Here is a 20,421-nt window from a genome sequence, read left to right on the forward strand (position 1 = left end):
AAACACTTGCTTACTCTTTCCTTTCCCCTATCCAAATAACCCCTTCTTCCCATATCTAAAACATCTTATTGAAGGAACAGGTGTCTGTGATTTAAACTAAAAACATTTAAAAATTATTTTAATGGGAAAATGGCAAACATCTAGAAGGGGGGGGTGGGGTGAAACACCATGTCTTTAAATAGGAGATGGACTGACTACAAGGATGCAAAATAATAATAATAATTCAGTATTTCTTTAGTCCTTCTAATTCTCTTGAACCTGTTATGAATATATTTTATAAAGTAGGGGATCTTTAGTCTTGATAACAATTTAGCTATCAACATCTCTCCTCAAAATAAATTTCTGATAGATATTAGCATCAAAATATACATCTTTGCACAAGATGCAGCCAAGAATTATATCCTAAAGAGACATGTTACAAATATATAATGAATGATCCAGAAGTTTCTTTTTAGCATAGCTTTATCATAATATTTTAAGACATCATGGGTTTTATCTTTTTGAAAAAATAATTTTATTTACACAGTGTATTTACACACCAAACATAAAATAATTTTTTGATTTTCATAACATCAGCAAAGAATAAATTAAAAAGAGGTTAGCTTCCAACAATACTTTGTCAAAATATCAATAGAAAATATACTTGAGGGTGGTTCCTCATAATTGAGTGTATTATGCAAGAATTGGATTGTGATTATTTGTTTTTAAAATGTCCCTTTTTATTGAATTGTTGATATTGATTATCAATGTATTTAACACTGAAAATTCATTTAATTGCATTCAGTTATGATTAGTGGTAGTACCCAGTCAATAATCTGGATGTTTTTGCTTGGCAAAATTATAATGAAGAAGTAATTAGGACTCAAGCATATCAACTACAGGTCAGAAAGTCTATTTTTGTTCTCTCTCTTTTTTTTTTAAAGATTTATTTATTTATTTCTCTCCCCATCCTCCCTGCCCCACCCAGGTTGTCTGTTCTCTGTGTCTATTTGCTGCACCTTCTTCTTTGTCCGCTTCTGTTGTCAGCAGCACGCGAATCTGTGTTTCTTTTTGTTGTGTCATCTTGTTATGTCAGCTCTCGGTGTGTACAGCACCATTCCTGTGCAGGCTGCACTTTCTCTCGCCCTGGGCGGCTCTCCTTACAGGGTGCACTCCTTGTGCCTGGGGCTCCCCTACACGGGGGACACCCCTGTGTGGCACGGCACTCCTTGTGCACATCAGCACTTGCCCATGGGCCAGCTCCACACGGGTCAAGGAAGCCTGGGGTTTGAACCGCGGACCTCCCATGTGGTAGACAAGACGCCCTAACCACTGGGCCAAGTCCACCGCCTCTTTTTGTGCAAAACACTCTAAAAGATGCTAATTTTATTTTGGCTCCTATTTATCTTCCTATTTGGGGCATACCACTTCTATGACAACTAAGGTTTTTTTGCTTTTATCATTCTTATCTGATGATGTATTAGACAGTTCATCTAACTTAAAATATTTGCTAAAAATATGAATTACAGTGTAGAGTCAAGGAATAGAAATAAATATGTCTCAGAATTCTGGAATCTTCCTTCACTTATCATTCCATTTATTCATGAGCATAATATCTAAGAATTGTGATAGGTAATAATATCCTATCCTTCAGGAGTATACTGTATACTGGAACAGGGTTTTTACCTGAGTTTTACAAGTCTTTTAACAAATAACATCTTGGGTGACATATTTAAGATACTCACACTTCTATAACCCGAGATGTTGGGTGATTGAAAAGAGTAAGACTATATTAACAGTTCTAGAAGCTTACACAAAAGGTTTAATTCATTTCTTCCTAGCTAGCTAATGGTATTTTCAGTTTAGTCAATTGTACAAGATACAAACACAATAACCATCTGTTCAAAGAAGCAAGGCAGGAAAGAAGAGAAAGGGAAAAAATGAAATGCAGGCAAGCAGAATTAGAAGCCTTAGGTAATATGATTTCATTTCATTCTCTCTACATTTGGACTTTGACTCTGAGACTTTATAGAATGAATGAAACTAAATTGATTTATATATATATATATCTCACACATCTACAGGAAAGGAAGGGAAATTGATTGATATTTAATCTGCTGAAATTCTAGCAAGAACAGACTAGGAAGCATCATATGACGAAGGAGAACACCCATCTCCAAAACAGAGAGTAACTACAACAGTAGGCCGATGGATATTCCATCCATCTGCCCCATGAGTTCTAAGGCCCCTCTTAATCAGCAGAGTGGCTGATCCTCAAGACTGAAGAATAAACAAACAGAAGAATGTAATGCAACTATGAACCAAAGGTGACTTATTATTCTAGTAATAACAACATAACATTGATATGAAGACAATGATCACCAGAGGTTCTGAGAAGAGGAAGAGGGAAAATATGGGTTACATGGGACACTTTGGGGACATTGGAATTTTTCTACATGATACTGCAATGACAGATATAGGCCATTACACATTTTTTCAAAATCTATAAAATTGTGCACTAAAATGTAAACCATAGGTAAATTATAGACCATGGCTAGTAGCAATGCTTTAATATGTGTTCATCAATTTTAACAAATGTACCATACTAATGAAAATTGTTGATAATGGGGAAAACTGTGAGAAGGGGTAAAGTAGAGTATACAGGAATCCCATATATTTTCTATGTAAAATTTATGTAATTTAAACCTTCTTTAAAAGTAAAGGAAAAAAAGTTTTTAAAAAATTGTTTGAAATTTTTGAACTATTAGATTGGTCACAATAGGAAGAACTAATGTTCCAGGAGATTTTTTCATTATGTGTTTACATACTTACAAAATTGCCTTCCTAATATTATTCAACTTTTTTCCATAATAATTTTCACATATTTTTCCTACTCTAACAATTTGTATGATAAACTATCCAACAATATCAGAACCACAATCCTATACAGTCTTCTAGATGGGTCACCACAACAATTGAGTCAGTTTCTTTATTCTCAATTTTGATTCTCTAGAACCCTATTTGTTCAGAACAAAAGTGATTTATGGGAAACTATTCTACAATGTGAAGTAGAAAAGACCAAAGAGAATTCTCCATAATTCTTCATTAGTCAGTGACTGTTTTCTTCAAGCTATTCTTCAAATATAAAAACTGCGGAAGTGAGATGATACTTCCATTTCCTCCAATGCAGTTTTAATAATGCTAAAAACAAAGGCATAATCTAATAAAACTATAAAAGTACCTACTGCAAGTGATCTGATCTGATGAAGAATAGTATTAACATAAGAAAATACAACTTTAAAGTGATGCAATTATTTGAAATTTGAGAATTGTGTATTTCAAAATGAACAGGAGTCCAATGGTAGAAAGTATTTGATATTTTAAAAATTACTAGTATATGCATATATGTGTAATGTATTATGATTTCACTTATTCCATTAATATTTGGTCTGCCTCATAAAAGTGAATTCAATAAGATTCTAAAATAAGGGAAAAGGTAGACCGATTTGACCTCAGTCATTTACTTCTTCAGACTAGGAACCTTTGACTTCTTTAGGATGGAGTTTGTTTTTATCTGTAAATTCCAAAAACTAAAATTGATAAAATTTATATCATGCTTAAATAACCTTAAAGTAGTAAGATACTGAAAAAGACATATATTGAGGGAATATTTAAAAATAATATTTGTTTCAGCTATTATTATTCTTTGTTTCTCCTTCTTCATAGCTGGAAATACAATATCTGATGAGGGAGAAATTCTTTATATTCCAAGAAATAAAGGATATAAAAAGTGAATAATAGTAATCATATTAAGAGAAATTCCAGTAAAATTCTCCTCAAAAGTTTATAAGCATGAAATAATTCAGAATAGTTACAAAATTTTTAGAAAGTGTCTTTTTTCCAAAGGAAGACTAAATTTGTACTGTGAATTTGAATAATACAAAATCTGGATAATAATACTATACCCCAGTCTGAAAAATTAATTGAATTTTCCAATATATTAACTAATGAAATCAGCAGAATTTTCTATTAAAGTTAGGCAGAAGGTAGCTCTAATAATGTAGTTAGTTGCTGCTCAGAAAACTGGAGTAGAGACATGAGAAATCTAAGGAAATCAAAGGGTTTAGAAACTTTAGCATTAGTTTCTAGGATGATTACATAACAATTACTATTTTTCTTGTAACTGTACATAGCAACCTAATAGAATTTGTCAAAAGCATAAATTTTGAAGAACAAAAATAAGAAAGATAACCATTAAAAAAAAGAAAAACAATTGGTTATAACAACCAATTAAAATAACTCATTCAAAGCTCAAAATGCTGATATCTAGTATTACTATTTGTCCTATGAAAAAATTAGCTAAGTATTCCTTAGTATTAATTGTGTATTACTTTGCATTAATTATGAAATATGTATTAAAATAATCCAAGCATAATTTTAGGAAAAACCGATCCAATGGGGCAAAAATTCAACCTTGATTTAATCAACATTTGAATGGCAGAAAGCAACCAGCAGAGATTCTCACTATGCCCATTTGTAAAGAACTCACTTGGTTGGCAATTTGCCGAGCAAGGACATCCATTCTTGATCCCGATTCTGATATCATTTTAGCTGCATAGATCACATCTGTTGTATGCTTCAGTGGTCCTTTTCCCCTGAAAATAAAAGAATACACATTTGTTGTAGTAATTCATGTTGAGAAATACACCATCACACTCCAACATATTTATATGTGTAAATATGTGTGTATAATATTTTTAAAAAAAAGATTGGATTCAAAAGTACTTGCCCGTCCATTGGCTTTGCAAATTTGGGCCTGAACAATTGCTAATTAAAATCCATTCCCCTCTAATGAAAGCCTGTGGTGTTAGGATTCAGGAAATACCTAAATGCCTAGAAGATAGATATCATTCAATCTTTATTCCCAGGTATTCCTTACGTAAACCCCATCTAGAGATCTTTTGTGAAATACAGATACTTCAGGGCAAAGGTATTTTCTTGATTCTAGGAGGGAATATGAATTTGGATATTCTATACGTCTAACAATCCATTTTGATAAACTATTATATTTAATCTTTGTCTTATTAATCCTTGTTATATTCTTTCAGCTAATTTCATTTTGTTTCCATCACACCATCTGTTCTCCATAATTAAGTCAAACATGGTAAGTCCAGGCTTAAAAAGTGTATGACTCAGTTGGCCCTACAGTGGTCATAGGAATCACTGTATTCTAAAGCCTTTCATAAGAGACTCTATTGATTCTAAAATCAATACAAGAGAAAAACTGAAAGCATTACAGAAATGGGTAAAATTCTCTCTCAGACAAAAATTAATTTAGGCCCAGGGACAATTCACAAATACTGAAATGACACAGTCTCTGTTCATCTCAAGTAATCCAGCCTTATTGTGAAGAAACATGTGTTGCAAAATCAGTTGCTGCAGATTGACCTATCTACATACAAAGCTTGGATTAGTTAAGAAAAGACTCAAATTGGAAGTTCAGAGGAGTGGTTGGGTGCCTCCAGGAGGTCTTCCCTACTCCTTTGATGCTGCTTTATTTTTTTTAATTTTTAAATTAAAAAAAAATTTTAATGAAGCTTTAGATTACCTAAGTCTTATATCAAAAATATAGAAGATTTCATATACCCCACCCCCACTCCTCCCATACTTTCCCACATTAACATTTTCATTAGTGTGGTATATTTGTTACAATTTATGAACACATATTGAAGCACTGCTAATAACCATGGACTATAGTTTACATTACAGTTTACATTTGGCCCTACGCAATTTTATATGTTTTGACAAAATGTATAATGGCTTGTACCTATCATTGCAATGTCATGCAGGACAATTCTAATGTCCCCAAAATGCTTCCAAATTACACCTATTCTTCCCTCTCCCTCCCCTTAGAACTGCTGGTAGCTAATGCCTTTATATCAATGATACAAATTTTTTCATTGCTAGAATAAAAATGTCCATAATAGAATAATAATAAGTCTACTTCAGTCCATTGTTCATTCCCCAATCTTGAACATTTTGGAATGGTGATGCCTACTCTCTTTTTAATGGAGATAGGGTTTAGATTCAATGGGGCAGATGGATGGAATTGTCTTGCTTTCAGTTGCAAACACTCTCTGTTCCTTGGGATAAGCATTGTCCATCATCATCTCCTTGTTAGTTGTCCTGGGTGAGTCCCATGAACTGGAGGGTAAGTGTTGCAACTCTGCTGATATTTGGGGCTCAACAGGCACATGAACTGACCAAAGATTTATGTCTCTGGGATATATATTTTAAAAGTATAATACTAGTGATAGATCAAAAAAAAGGTGTAGAAGAGCCCTATGTAGGGAAACTACAAATGAGTCTAACTCTGTTACACTGGGGAGCATAAATTCCAAAGTAAGACCCACTGACAGGGTGCCAAATTGCTGAGCTTGTCTGCCCTGCTTATAGTGTCTAGAAGTCTCTAGAGCACTCAGGAGCCCTACTCTTTGAGGCACTATTTACTATGGCAGTCAATGAGATCCTGCTGAGATGTGCATACTTGTAACCTGGGGAATGACCTCCCAACTCACTTTGAAATCTCTTAGTCACAAAGACTTAGTTGTATTTAATATTTCCCCCTTTTGGCCAAGGTCTTTATCCAAATCAGCACTAGTTGGTGCTTGGTAATAATCCTTTAGTGCCAGGGAGGCTCATCCCCAGGAGTCATATCCCATACCAGGTTTCAACGTCACAACTTGGTATGCAAGAACTGCAGGAATTTGCCTGTAGAAAAAGACTGAGAATTCTAAATTCAGAGAGTCCTGGAAAGTCAGTAGGCCTAAGGTCAGTCTACTCATTTATTCTTCCTTAAGTGGTTTGTTTATGCTTTCTCTATTCTCTGATTCTTTTTACTTATACCACCTCTTTCTAGAGAAAAAGAGGTAGTATGTTATAGTTAAGAGCATAAATCTGAAGTCACACTGTCTTGGGCTCTTTTCCAGAAAGAGACCACTTCTTACTATCTAAATTAACCCAGATAATAACCACTCTGTGCCTCAATTTCCTCTGTTGTAATAGTAGTATAATAGCACCCAACACACAGAATTGAAGGATTAAATGAGTTAATTTTCAGAGTGCTTAGAACATTGCTTTAAATAAGCAAACAAAAAATATACATTGTCACTTTAAAACAGTTTTGCATCCTAATGCCATGGAATAAAAGTTGGATTTATTTCAGGATTTGACAACATTGGTACAAATAAATCATATACTTTTTACATTTTTACAGCAACTTTCCATTTGGTTCTTAAGTGACTAAGCATTTTGACGCAGAACAGCATTTCTGAAGATGAAAATGTATACTAACTGTGGCATGTTACTGTAAAAGGGTAGTCAAATGTCTCTCTATTTAGAACTTTTTACATTGAGCTCTATTCTTTAAAGATGTGATATGTGCACAACTGAAATGGGATAAGATAAAGTGACTTTTTCTATCTTCTCTTTCCTGAAAATAAAGGGTTACTAGAATGAAAATAACTATTCCATCCTCTTAAAACCACCTCTCTGTCCAATTCCTAACCCTCTTTTTGAAGGCGATTGCAGATGCTTCCAAGTACATGAGAGTTTTCCTTCTTCTAAAACCTAACAACACTTTTTACCTCATTTGTGGCATGTATGTTGTAGCCTTCATTATACTCATTTCTATAATGGAACTATATTGTATATAACGGCATTGACTCTTTAAAGATCTAAACTAGTTAGATCACTCAGTAATGATTCTGTGGATGAAAGTAACAAAAACTAGTTAATATAAGCTAAAAAAATTAATTTATAAGAAGGAAGTAATTAATTTAAAAATTAATGTCAGAATTAGAGAACCAGCTACCCAAAAGGACAAAAATTAGCATCACATCAGTAAATAGCAGGAAAAACTCAACAGTTTTTTAAATGAAAAGTTTTGGGTTACATAAGTCCTAAGGTGTGATCCTAAGAAGAGAAATTTATCTATCTCAAAATATTCACCCACCTTTCATCTGGGTTCCAGGGAGAGAGTGTGGGAAAGGTAGCTTGGTTTGTAATCTCACCAAGACAGAAAAACATAAGCAATTGTTTTTTCCTAATTCAAACTCGTTATGCTCTCACCCAGTAAAGGGGAGTCATGACAGGCACCTGAAACATTCAAATGGTCACTATCCTCAGTTGTCAGATTTTAATTTGATTTCTATCTCTTGTCCCAAGCAGAGAATGGGGCCCTGAAGGGACTGCTCACTAAAGCAATTACTTTAATAGGAGAGTTGGGGGGGTGGCTGAGGGTAGTAAGGAAGTAGGAGGAGGGAATAAGCTGGTCAATGTTAAAAAGGGAAGATTTTAAGAGGTCAAGATACAGTGGAGTTAGAAGGGGGATGGAAAAAAATCTCTGTTTATATCTTACATGATATGTTCATATCTCAAGTTGGCCTTGAGGATACTCTAATGTACAATCTGGTAAGATTTCTTATTAGAGGAAAACCTTTGTTCTCTAAGGAGAATAACACTATGTAATGAGAAAAATCAGAGTGGATTCCTGCAAGCTTAAATGATCACATAATTCTATACCTAAAAATCTGAACACCAAATGCTTGTGCCCTGTATGTGCAAAAAGGCCCTTTATTGCACCTTCTCCATGTAGCCTCCTAAATTCATTATGAGCCAGTTTTCCTGTGAAAATGAAATAGGATGTCTAATGCAATGAATATCTAGCCTTAGATGATGGTTATCATCACACTTCTCTTTGAATCTGCTGACACATGTTGTCTTATTTTTTTAAACAACATTAATCATTACAATACTTTGAGTTGCTCTTATCAAATTTACTTTACACATCAGGCAGGACTGATGTTATGTACTTAGTTATAACATTTCATTATTTCTATGCATCTCCAGAGAAAGTTAAACTTGAATAAAGCTGTCTAAGCTTCCTAAAGACAACATATCAATTTTCAAGGTCTTAAACAATGGACAAAGGTTGTTTCTAAAGAGAGCACTAACATACTCTTAGCTTAAACAATGGACATATAGTTATACCTAGGAAATGTAGCTAATGTACCCTTCCCCTCAAAATAAAATATTTCCCTGTATAAAAATCCTGAGAGGATGAAAGGGAAAGTATCTCTAGCTTTAAATATATATCTTGTTAGGGCGCCACTATCTTAAACACATGTAAAACTTAAGAGTGATAATAATATACTCTGACAGACCACAATTATTCTTCTTCATGCTCTTAATTAAATGTATTGCCTGGCAAGTTTTCAACTGAGTGCCAAACAAAATACACATTTTATAAATGATTCTATATCATGCCAAGCATTGAATTTGTACCCAGAGGAAGTTACAATTACTGAAACTATGATAAATTTTTAATATTCTCAGCCTGAAATGTGCTATATAATGAAGGCTTTTTAAACTGGGAAATACATTCAAAGTTGTTTGCTGCCTTCATTTTCATAATGGGTTCTCAGGATCTCCTGTCAGCAAATCGTGTCATAAATCATTGAGTTTAGATGCTATGGAGAAAGATACCCAGAGGAGGGAAGGGTAGAGATTGGATGTATTTTAAAGAAACCAGAGGCCAGAGATCTTTAATAAACAGTGGTTACAATAATAATCAATCTATCTCCAAAAAATGAGGGCAGATCAAGCTCTGAAGTACGAGGCCTGCCAATTAATCATAGAATTACAGGTTAGAAGGGATCATGGGAAAGGCTGCTTTACTCCAGCAATTTTCATATCATGGAAATTTTATTAAAGCAAGTGAAAAGGATATCTTTGAAACTTAATTACCATTACAACATAAACCTGTCAGCCATTTCTCACACTGTCCTATCCTTGACTCTTACTCCCCTCCCTGACCTCACCCCATTTCTGGCACTCGGTCAACCCTCCCATTTTTCTCTTTTGATGACCACAAGAAATAAGAAGATGATACAGCTGACCACTAACATCTCAACTACATAGAGCTCTGGTTTAAAAACAAAATACCAAATGGTCTCATTGACTTGTTTTTTTCTTTTAGGAGAGATAATATCTGTTAAATGGTTTAGTATTTTCTGCCACTGATTAAAAACAAAACAAAACAAAAAACTTAATTATATCTTTAGCATTTTATAGCCCCTAAATTTTTGATAACATATTATTGCCCTTTTCAAGTTCAAACACTTCCCCTTCATCCTTTTTTCCACTAGACTACACACCATGACAGTGTGGTTCACTTAATTCATGAAAATATCTAGAGTATATATTTCCTCCATAATAAAAGTTAACACATTTAGCATTTTCTTTGTTGTAGGCACTATTCCATAAATATTCACTAATTTAATCCTTATAATAATCCTATGAGTTAAAATTATTATTACCCTATTTTAGAGATGAGGAAACTGAGGAAAAGAGAGGTTAAATATGTCTTGTCTAAATTACAGAGGTAGTATTTGCAATGAGATTTGAACTCAGGAAATCTGGCTAAAAAGTCTGCTTTTAACCACTATGCAAACTGCCTCCCAAAAAATACACTAAGATAAAGTATTAAAAACGTCTTATTAGACATTGATGGGAGTTACCATGAGTGCAATAGAGAGCAAAGACCAGGATTAGATTTAGGTGTTGTGTGGTTAAGAAGGTACATTAACAGTGACTTCCTCACACATAATAACTTCAAAAGACACAACCTAAATCTGTCTCCCAGCAAAATGGAAAACCTATTACATTGCATAGACCTTATTTAAGTTCACAGCAGATGGCTGAAATCATACCAATAGCTTATGGTGCTGGGAAATTTTTTCTTGAGATATTATTTCTTTATATCTTACCCTCTTTCTCTGCATTCTAAACCCTAAACTCAAAGTGCAGCCAATATGCCTGCTATGCTAGATAGAAGACTGCATCTTTTGACAGTTATTTACAACCCTTTAAATAGCACTTTTATTGGAGAATCTTAGCTTTAAACATAGTTATTGTTTCACTTATTTATTTCTAAGTCTGAAATTTAATGCTTCAGTGTAGTAGAGTGAAATGAATACAGATTTTGGAAAAAGGTTTCTGTCTGCATCCCAGTAACACCATTTATTAGCCAATTGGTCTTGGGTAAGTGACTTAGCTGGTCTGAGCTTAGGTTCTCATCACTAAAATGCAGATTGTATTATCTATCATATAGTTGTGAATAATATAAATCCACATATTTTACTCAATATTTGGCACAGAGTAGATGTTTAGCAAATGTTAATTTTGCTTTCCCTTCTCCCACTACAAATAATGTTATCTTATTTAAAAACGTAGCTTTTGATTTCTTTATTTAGAAATCAGAGTGCTTGCTGACAATAAAACTAACTTGTGGGAAGCGGATTTGGCTCAACTGATAGAGCGTCCGCCTACCATATGGGAGATCCAGGGTTCAAACCCAGGACCTCCTGACCCATGGGGTGAGCTGGCCCACGCTCAGTGCTGATGCACACAAGGAGTGCCCTGACACACAGGGGTGACCCCCACATAGGGGAGCCCCATGTGCAAGGAGTGCACCCTGCAAGGAGAGCCGCCCTGTGTGAAAAAAATAGTGCAGCCTGCCCAGGAGTGGTGCCACACACATGGAGAGCTGATGTGGCAAGATGATGCAACAAAAAGAGACACAGATACCCAGTGCCACTGACAAGAATGCAAGTGGACACAGAAGAACAAACAACAAATGGACATGGAGAGCAGACAATGTGAGAGGGGAGAAATAAAAAAAAAAAAACTAACTTGAGTAGAGTTCTTTCTTAGAACTGCTAACTATATTACTGTCTAGTCTTAACTATAGTATTTTTATTAAAATAAATATAAAATATATGCATCCTTAAACTGTGTGTATATGTGCATAAATTTACATAATTAATAATTTAGCTTTGCAAGAGTACCAACAGAATCCCTTATTTATAATTGTGAAATTAGATTCAAAAACAAAAAGTCATTAACCCTAGAAGCCATCAACAATGATGAGCTAAAAAGAGATACTAAACTCAACTAGTAAAGTTTCCTTTACTAGTCAGCATGATATTTTAATTAGGAAAATTTCTACCTCTGGATGGTACTCTCTCTTGCAAATTGTACTTCTTCTGTTTTGAGGACCCCATAAAAGAGCTTGCAAATTGGCTAGTGAATAATAAACAAACAACAATCATTCTGAGTAATTAGTATCCTGAGCAACTTTTGGGATTCAAGCCTGAAAAGGTATTGCTCCATGTAGGAGGGAAACTATTTGAACATTATTTTTTCTTCATTTCTGTTTTTCATGTTTCGGATTAGTCAGAGTAGCCTAACTGCTACAATAACAAAATATCTCTGTGACTTAATACGGTAAGTTTATTTTTCCCTCACCTCACAACCAAGATGGATTGTGGAGTGGTAGGCTGTGTAGGACCACATAGTCATTTAAGGACCAAGTTTCTTGTATTTAGGGGATCTTCCATCCCCTAAGACTTCAGAGTCAACTTCTAGATGTATTGTATCCTGACATCTGACAAGGAAAGGAAATGAGTATGGAGGGTATTGCTGAAGGTTATAAGAATCAGGAAAATAACTGGCACACATCATTCCCACCAACATTTCAGAACTCAGATATGCAGACTGCAAAAAAGGCTGCAAACTTTTTCTATTTGAGCCCAGGCGGGAAAAACACAACAGGGTTTTATGAACTCTAGCATTGCCTCTGTGCATATTCCCAAGAGTGCTAAAATCCTACATTTTATTTAATTTTTCATTTTAGCAACAAAAGGAACTTTGGAAGTCAGCAAGTAGTTGGGGGAAGTTTGGGAAAAAACCAAGGCCCTTTACCAGTACAGCTGAAATTATAAGACAAATACTCTGCCTGGGCTCAAGACCAATTCTATTATTTATTTCTTGTTTTGAAATTATCACATGGAAACAGTCTGTTATTAAAAGCAAAAATTCTAGAACTCCAATTTGTGCATAGTGATGATAGTCTGTCACATTTGAAGTAATATTTGCTTATGAAAAAAGTACAGATCCTATTTTAGAGATCTTTTCAGGGATCAGCCTACAGGAATATTTTCAGTTAATTTATTATTACTATTATTATAATTATTGTTGTTATTCTTGCTACTGCTGTTGTTTTTTGTGCATGTGTGTGCATGCATATGTGTGGATAGAGTAGGGATAACACTCCTCAAATCCACAAACCAGATTTCCAGAAAATCTAAGACATACTATTTTCTCTGTTTTTCAGCTCTGAAATTCCACAATTTATCCTCAACTTGTTGATGTTGCAACAAATCCAAGATAGCTATAGAACTCAGAAAAGGATTTCACAGAATACCCATCAGGATCCCAAAACAGCAACACCACCACCCAGAACACAATTAAACATCTTGTTGGAAGTAGAATTATAATGAAGGATTTCATTAGAAAAAATTTTAGACTATAGGCAAGAAGACATCTAGCCAGATATTTTGATTTTTGTCTTTAATAAAACAGATGTGCAACCTTCTCCAGTTTTCCCTAAATTTGAAGATTTTATTAATTTTCTATGTAATTTTGTACAGATACTATATATAATAAATTTTACGAGGACTTACTATAGTCTAGGCTCTGTTCTAATTGCTTACTTTTCACCCTCAATTCTCATACTCAGGGCTGTTGCATAGAGTTGTGCAAGTTGTTCATGGCACAAATGTAGGAGTTAACAATCACATCATGGATACACCTATAATTGCACACTTAAAACTTGTGCTGCCTTAAATGCCCAGTCCCCTTCTAAAATCTTTTATCTCTACTCTGTAACCAGGAAACTGAAACTTAAAAGCCCAAAGTCCCTTAACTTCTCCAGGTATATGAATACAGGTCTGTCTGCCTTTAAAAGCCAGGCATTTAAGTCATTAATAGTCTTGGAGCCAATTAAGAAAAATTCAGGTGAAAGCACAGTTGGTTTTCTGGTAGGATGCATCTTGAAGCACTGAGAGTCAATGAAGAGTTGTCAATCAGTGAAATGAACCTTAGAACTTCAAGAGCGGATAAAAATTGTGGTTTATGGATGGAAGTTTGTTTATAGAAGTTGTACAGAAATGACCTGGACTATTTTTTACTGATTAAATATATTGTTTTGATATCACACGTACAGATCACTGCCATCTAAGGCACATCTACTCTTTGGCTGGCAAGGGATTTCTTGCATTGACCTGAGGGAAAAACTAGAATTGGCAATTTCATGGATGCTGATTCTCACTGCTCCCAATTTAACACATGGCCAGCATCACTCTATTGATAATTTTGTTAATCCTTCTTTATGTAGTGTTTTATATAAGTTTCCTATTGCTTCTGTAACAAATGAACACTATTTTAGTGGCTTAAAACAACATAAATTTATTATATAACAGTTCTGGAGATCAGAAGTCTGGAATCAGTTTCACTAGGCTCAAGTCACGGCATCAGCAGGGCTGGTTCCTTCTGGAGGCTCTGAGGGAAGAATTGGGTTCATTGCCATTTTCAGTTTCTAGTGGTCACCTGTATTCCTGGGCTTATGCCCACCACCACCTCCATCTTGAAAGCACATCACTCCAGTCACTGCTTCTGTCATCACAAATATTTTCTCCTCTCTGATCTCTTGCCTCCCTCTTCAAAAGACTCCTCTGATTTAATCAGCCCTTTCCAGATAATCCAGGATAATCTCCCACTGTCAATATGACTCGTCATTATTCATTGACACCTTCTCAGAATTTAACTGGAAATTTGTACTCAACACCCACATATGAAAACAGGCCCTTTCTCGCCTTCCACATATTACTTCTCTGAGTGTGCACATTCATCAAAGCCAATGTACTGTAAATACAATCATGCTCTCCAACTGTGGGAGTCCCTCCTTTTCCTGTCGGCTGTGACCTCAGCATTAATCATGCACATGATCTCTTACAGAGTCTGGGCATTTTTTCCAGCTCCACCTTAATACACTGTGATATATTGGTTCTCCTAGGCCTTTTTATACCAGACCAAATTTTATGGACTTGGAAAATAAGCCTTTCCAATATATGAAGCCATCATTATTTAGCATTTAACCGCTCGAAGCCCACCAAATCACTTCTCACTCTGAACATAGTGCAATATCATGATGAGATTCAGATGAAGAAACATACACAGATAAAAAGGCCACTTGGTCAAGAACTATCATACTTAACAAATTGGGAACAGGGATAGGTCATGGATCGATTTCCCACCAGCCTCAGGACAGTTCACTTTTTGTTTGTGAGACAATGAGAACCTGCCAGCTGATCTTTGGCATGCTCTTTGGCATGATCTTTGGATATAGTTGGAGTTTATGAAATTTTAGGACACTCTGTGAAGACAACCATTTAAATTAACTTACTCAGATTGAGTGTGACTGAAGACATACAGTTTTTTTTTTTTTAAAGATTTATTTATTTATTTAATTTCTCCCCCTCCCCTGGTTGTCTGTTCTTGGTGTCTATTTGCTGCGTCTTGTTTCTTTGTCCGCTTCTTTTGTCGCCAGCGGCAGGGAAAGTGTGGGCGGCGCCATTCCTGGGCAGGCTGCTCTTTCTTTTCACGCTGGGCGGCTTTCCTCACGGGCGCACTCCTTGCGCGTGGGGCTCCCCCGCGGGGGACACCTTTGTGTGGCACTGCACTCCTTGCGCGCATCAGCACTGCGCATGGCCAGCTCCAAATACAGTTTTATACATCTAGTTTTCATGTTCATGTGTCCTTACTGCTGTTCTCCACTGATTTAAAATGCTTTATGGAATTACTTCATTGTGTGGTAACCCAAGATTTGTTTTTTCAAGAAAAAGATATTATTTTTAATTGTGAATGCCATATAATCAGGTCTATTTTAGAAATACACACACATCACTTTTCACTTTCTCCCACTGGTATGCCTAATACCTAGATATTGATCCCAAGTATATGAGAGAGCATACTTATATTTCTTAAATTAAAAGAAGTTAAATTATTATCACTGTAAAACAAGTTGCATGATCCATCTTCTCATTGGTATGTGTTGGTCTTTGCCCTGAAAATCCCTTTCCTTAGCATTAAATTAGACTCACATTAATCAGGTATTTAGAACTACTTTTATATCTGATTTGTCAGACTGGTGGGAGGGTCACACATTGATATTGGAATAAGCTATACTGAAAAGTCTATAACCTAGTTTAGAATTGTATGATTAATGATTTATTTCATTTTAAACCAGAGTTACAAAAAGAAAGGGTTATAAAGGAAAGCAAGTTTAAACTTTCTTTCTTCTTTTCCTCTCTGTTTTTTTTTTCATATTCTCCAGACATTTTTTTGCTTTGTTAGGAGGTGCGGGTGCTTTGGGGCTGCCGTGGCAGTGTGCCTCGGGTGACAGTGTTAGGTTATATTGAACCACAGCTCCTCCTACACCCTTTTCTGCAGGGGGTATATTTCATTCAAGGTCTGCCAGTTCTCTTTCTCAAAATAGGCCTCAAAAGCCTCCCAAAATCTATTGAAAATTTTAATGATGGCATGTGGACACAATGAATCTGACTGAGATGGCAGCCTTTCTCTCCTGCCTAGAACTCCTCCCCAAACCCCTTTTTGGAAAATGTTCCTTGAAAGGTGAGACATTGGGACTCCAATTAAGTGGGGTTATTTTGGAAGAAAATAATAGGAAATGAGAAAACCAATGTCCACCTGATAAGATTATCACTGAACAAAATCCAAGTCCCTTTGTAGCTCTCAGGAGGAGGCTCTTAAAATTCAGTTCTATGGATTATACTCTGGTGCTGAACAACTGCTGTTTTTTTGTTTTCCAAAGGGAGAAAATATGACATTTTCCCAGAAGGCTGAAATTATTAAGATTGCAAACTCCATGGATCAGTTCCAAAGCTAATATGCTTATGCCAGAAGCTGGCCTTCTGAAGGCGTTCCCACTTGATGTTGAGCTTTCGGTGCTTTACAACCGCAAACATTCATAGTTTTAGCCAAGTAGGTTGATTTGAGGCCTTTATTCAGTCTGCTCTGGCCAGCAGAGTGTGAGATGATACAAACTTTACCTTCATTCTCTATACGTGTATATTTATTTATGTCTATACTATTGTGCTAATAAATTATGTATATTATAAAATTTACACAGAAACATGAATTTTAAAGTGCTCAGTTAAAGATGAAAGAAACTATTTTAAATATTTTGCTAATGCTATTGTCATTAAAAATGATCTCAGACACAAAATTCCCTTAAGGAGAAATTTAACATGAACATTAGATGATGTTAACCCATATTTCAAGCAGTCCCCCAGATGGTTCTCTCATCTGTCTGCTCATTGTTTGTCTTCTCCAGGAGCCTCTGGGAACTAAACCAAGGACCTCCCATATGGTAGGCAAGTGCCGAACAGCCTGAGTCACATCCGCTCCCCGTGGGTTGTGGTATTTTCTGGCCTTGTGGCATCTGCTTGTTTAGGTGTCCGCTTGTTGCTATGGTGTGGCATCTAGCTTGTTGTGGTGGGGGCAGTGTCTAGCTCACTGCGGCATGTTTTGGTGTCTGCTCATCTTCTTCAGGAGGCATGGGAACTGAACTTGGTACCTCCCATGTGGTAGGCAGTGACCAACTAGTTGAGTCACATTTGCTTCCTTCACGCCATCTTAATTAATTTTATTGGCCCAGTTTTTACCAGTTTTTATTAGATCATCATTGATTTTACTTTGTTATGTGGCTGACCACATCTCCTCCTATGAATAAGGACATCCCAATTCCGTTATCTTCTTGCTCTTTGTTTTGGCTTCCCTTTTTTAATTATCCCCTATACATGGTTTCTCTTCTGAAGGTTTTAAACTACATATGCTCTTTAATTAGGGTTAGCTTAGTTAAACCTAGATTATATACTTCATAAATCCAGATAGCCAGGCACATATTAATTGTGGTGTGCTGAAATCTATTGAGCAAGGGAAGACACTATAACCAACTCTTCTCAGCTATCAATCTCTCTTGTATGAAATATACACTAAAGAAGAGTGCCAGTGTCAATCCATGTATTAAATACTGATAAGAACATGATTCTTATTTTAGATGACAAATAAATATTTGTAATATTTTCTATTTGCCAATAGAATGTCTCATGGACCCTACTTTGGAGATTAATATTTAAAGGTGTAGTCCAAACATCTTTTCCAGAAAGCCCTTCCTGTTGTTAAAGCAGAAAATAAATATTTGATCCCTCTAAATATGTCTACCATCTTACCTATGTTTCTCAAGATTGTCATCACTTTTTATCTCTGTATTACGTATATATACATATTAGCTCTTGAAACAGACTCTAAGATTCTTGGGGATATATCACAGCACTTCCAAAAAATAAGCATCTAAAGAGATACACGAATAAAATTCTCTTCCCTGAGTTGCAAATAAACTTTATGGTTCTTCATAATTTTTATTCTAGCCTCTGACTATTAGATATTATCAAATAAAAGATTATTAGAAACCATGCAAGAGGAGAAATGGAAATAAGAAAAGGGTATTATTTCTTTTATGGGTTCAAAATGAAGGTCAAATACACAATAGAAAATCATCTTTGAGTAACTAAAATTAGGCAATGGATTATTATCCCAAGATACATTTTTATTCTAAAATTTTTTTAATATGCAAGTACTTTTAGCATGTTATAATTATCTAAAACATATCTTCCTTCTCCTTTTTAAAGTCAGTTCCAAATTGAAACTATGATTGACTATGAGGACATTATTTGTTTCCCCTCATTTTAGATTCCAGATATTAGAGGAGGAAACATTATGTAGGTTAAACAACAACTAAAATGCAGTTTATTCTTGTGAGCAGAGTTGCTCACAACATCCTGTTGTAAAGACAACAGGATTTATTTTTAGGGTTATTATAAAGCAACAAAGAACTCAAGGTGAAAGGTGAATTCAATTTGAAAATTTGTTATTTTTTTTAGACACAGGTCCAAGGAAAGAAAGAACTGCTTATTTTTACACTTAGCTATTATTTCTAGAAACATGCCAAATACTTGAAAGCTTGAACTGAACTTTCTGCTGTCGTCTGAAAGCTGAATTTTGGTGTCCTTTAGATCAGCCAATTTCCCACATACTTAAATGGCTCTAAGGATCACCAAAGTGAGATTAATGACTTAATTTTCCTTTTAAAGGTTATGTGCCCATCATTAAGCCATGAACATGATGAATAACTATGGGGAAAGCCAGGAGAAGGTTGGTGGAACTGCAGAAATTTCAACTGTGCCAAATTGGACAAAAAGTAAGGGGCAGTCAAGTTATCTGTACTTCTACCCATACTGATGATTCTGAAGGCTATTTCCCACCATATGAGGGTGGTCTCCTGCTGAAGTTTGGCGTTTGGAAACAAAACTTCATATCCATGATGTGAGGAGAGTTTCTTAGTAACCAAGAACATATGCTTTTGCTACATTTTCTATTTTAACAAGGAGCAAGGTGCATGTCATTTAGTCTCTACTATTTCATGAGATGATTCTTGTCTCTGCTACTTCTGTATCAGATTGATGACACACATAGTTACCTCATCCCTGACTTTACCTGGTCTGTTGCTTTGAAATGTAGAAAGAGTAAATTTAGGGATCTCAGTCCACCTGTGGTCATCATGGATGGCACACCAAATCCCCATTAGATGTAATTCATTTTTTCTCTTTTCCTGGCTCTCTGCTTCCTGCTCAGCCACCTTCTCCACTGCAATCTCACCCCCTATATCTTACTTATCTTCTCTTTTCTTCCTTCTCTCTCTGCTTGTTTCTTTCTCGTTTATTCTCTGCCTCCTCTCTTCCTCTTCTTTTTTTTTTCCCTTATTCCCCTGCCAAATAGGATATATTTGTTAGTTTTCCTTGTGGAATTAACAGATTGCTGACTATTAATTTTACAGGCATTTTAATGAGTATCCATAATGGTAAGTTTCAGCTGTAGACTGTTTTGCAAATTAAAAATTACTTTATCTCAGATTATTTAATTTTGATATGCATGACAAGCTATGGTATAGGAATGACAAAAATTATCAGCCTCAATTACAGAGGAAAATACTGATGCTCATAGAAGCTAATTGCTTGTACAAAGTCATAGTCAAGAATTGGCAGAGCAAGTTGTCAATCAAACCTGGTACTTCTGATTCTCCACCCTATGTTTCCACTATTCTAGATGGCCAGGTTTGAGTACTCTCTTGGAGGCAAAAAGAAAACCCAGCACCTTTTCTCTTCTCTTTAATAACAAAAGAGCCTAGTTTACTAAGACCCTGCAGGTAAAGCTGTTTCATGCCCATGAAGGGAGTTAACTCATACATTTATCAAATTATTAATGATTGTTATTATGTGAGGTGCTGTACTAGGCAACATAATGGACACAACCATAAATAAGGCATAGCCCTGCTCTCAGTAACTCAGAATGATTGGATGAAAGTGACACTCCAATGAAATCATATAATTGATAGATAGC

At 35.4% G+C, this 20,421-nt stretch overlaps 1 protein-coding gene across 4 annotated transcripts in view; it reads right to left on the reverse strand.

Annotated features, from left to right (window-relative positions):
- CTNNA3 (catenin alpha 3) overlaps positions 1-20,421 on the reverse strand; it is a 1,802,485-nt gene that overhangs the window by 64,377 nt on the left and 1,717,687 nt on the right. For all 4 annotated transcript variants that reach the window (XM_012529825.3, XM_071215825.1, XM_058298912.2 and 1 more), the window contains one exon: positions 4,529-4,634. In XM_012529825.3, coding sequence (XP_012385279.2) covers positions 4,529-4,634 — 106 coding nt within the window. The remainder of the gene's footprint in view (positions 1-4,528; positions 4,635-20,421) is intronic.

The sequence above is a fragment of the Dasypus novemcinctus genome, chromosome 6, assembly GCF_030445035.2.
Source record: "Dasypus novemcinctus isolate mDasNov1 chromosome 6, mDasNov1.1.hap2, whole genome shotgun sequence".
Lineage (NCBI taxonomy): Eukaryota > Metazoa > Chordata > Mammalia > Cingulata > Dasypodidae > Dasypus > Dasypus novemcinctus.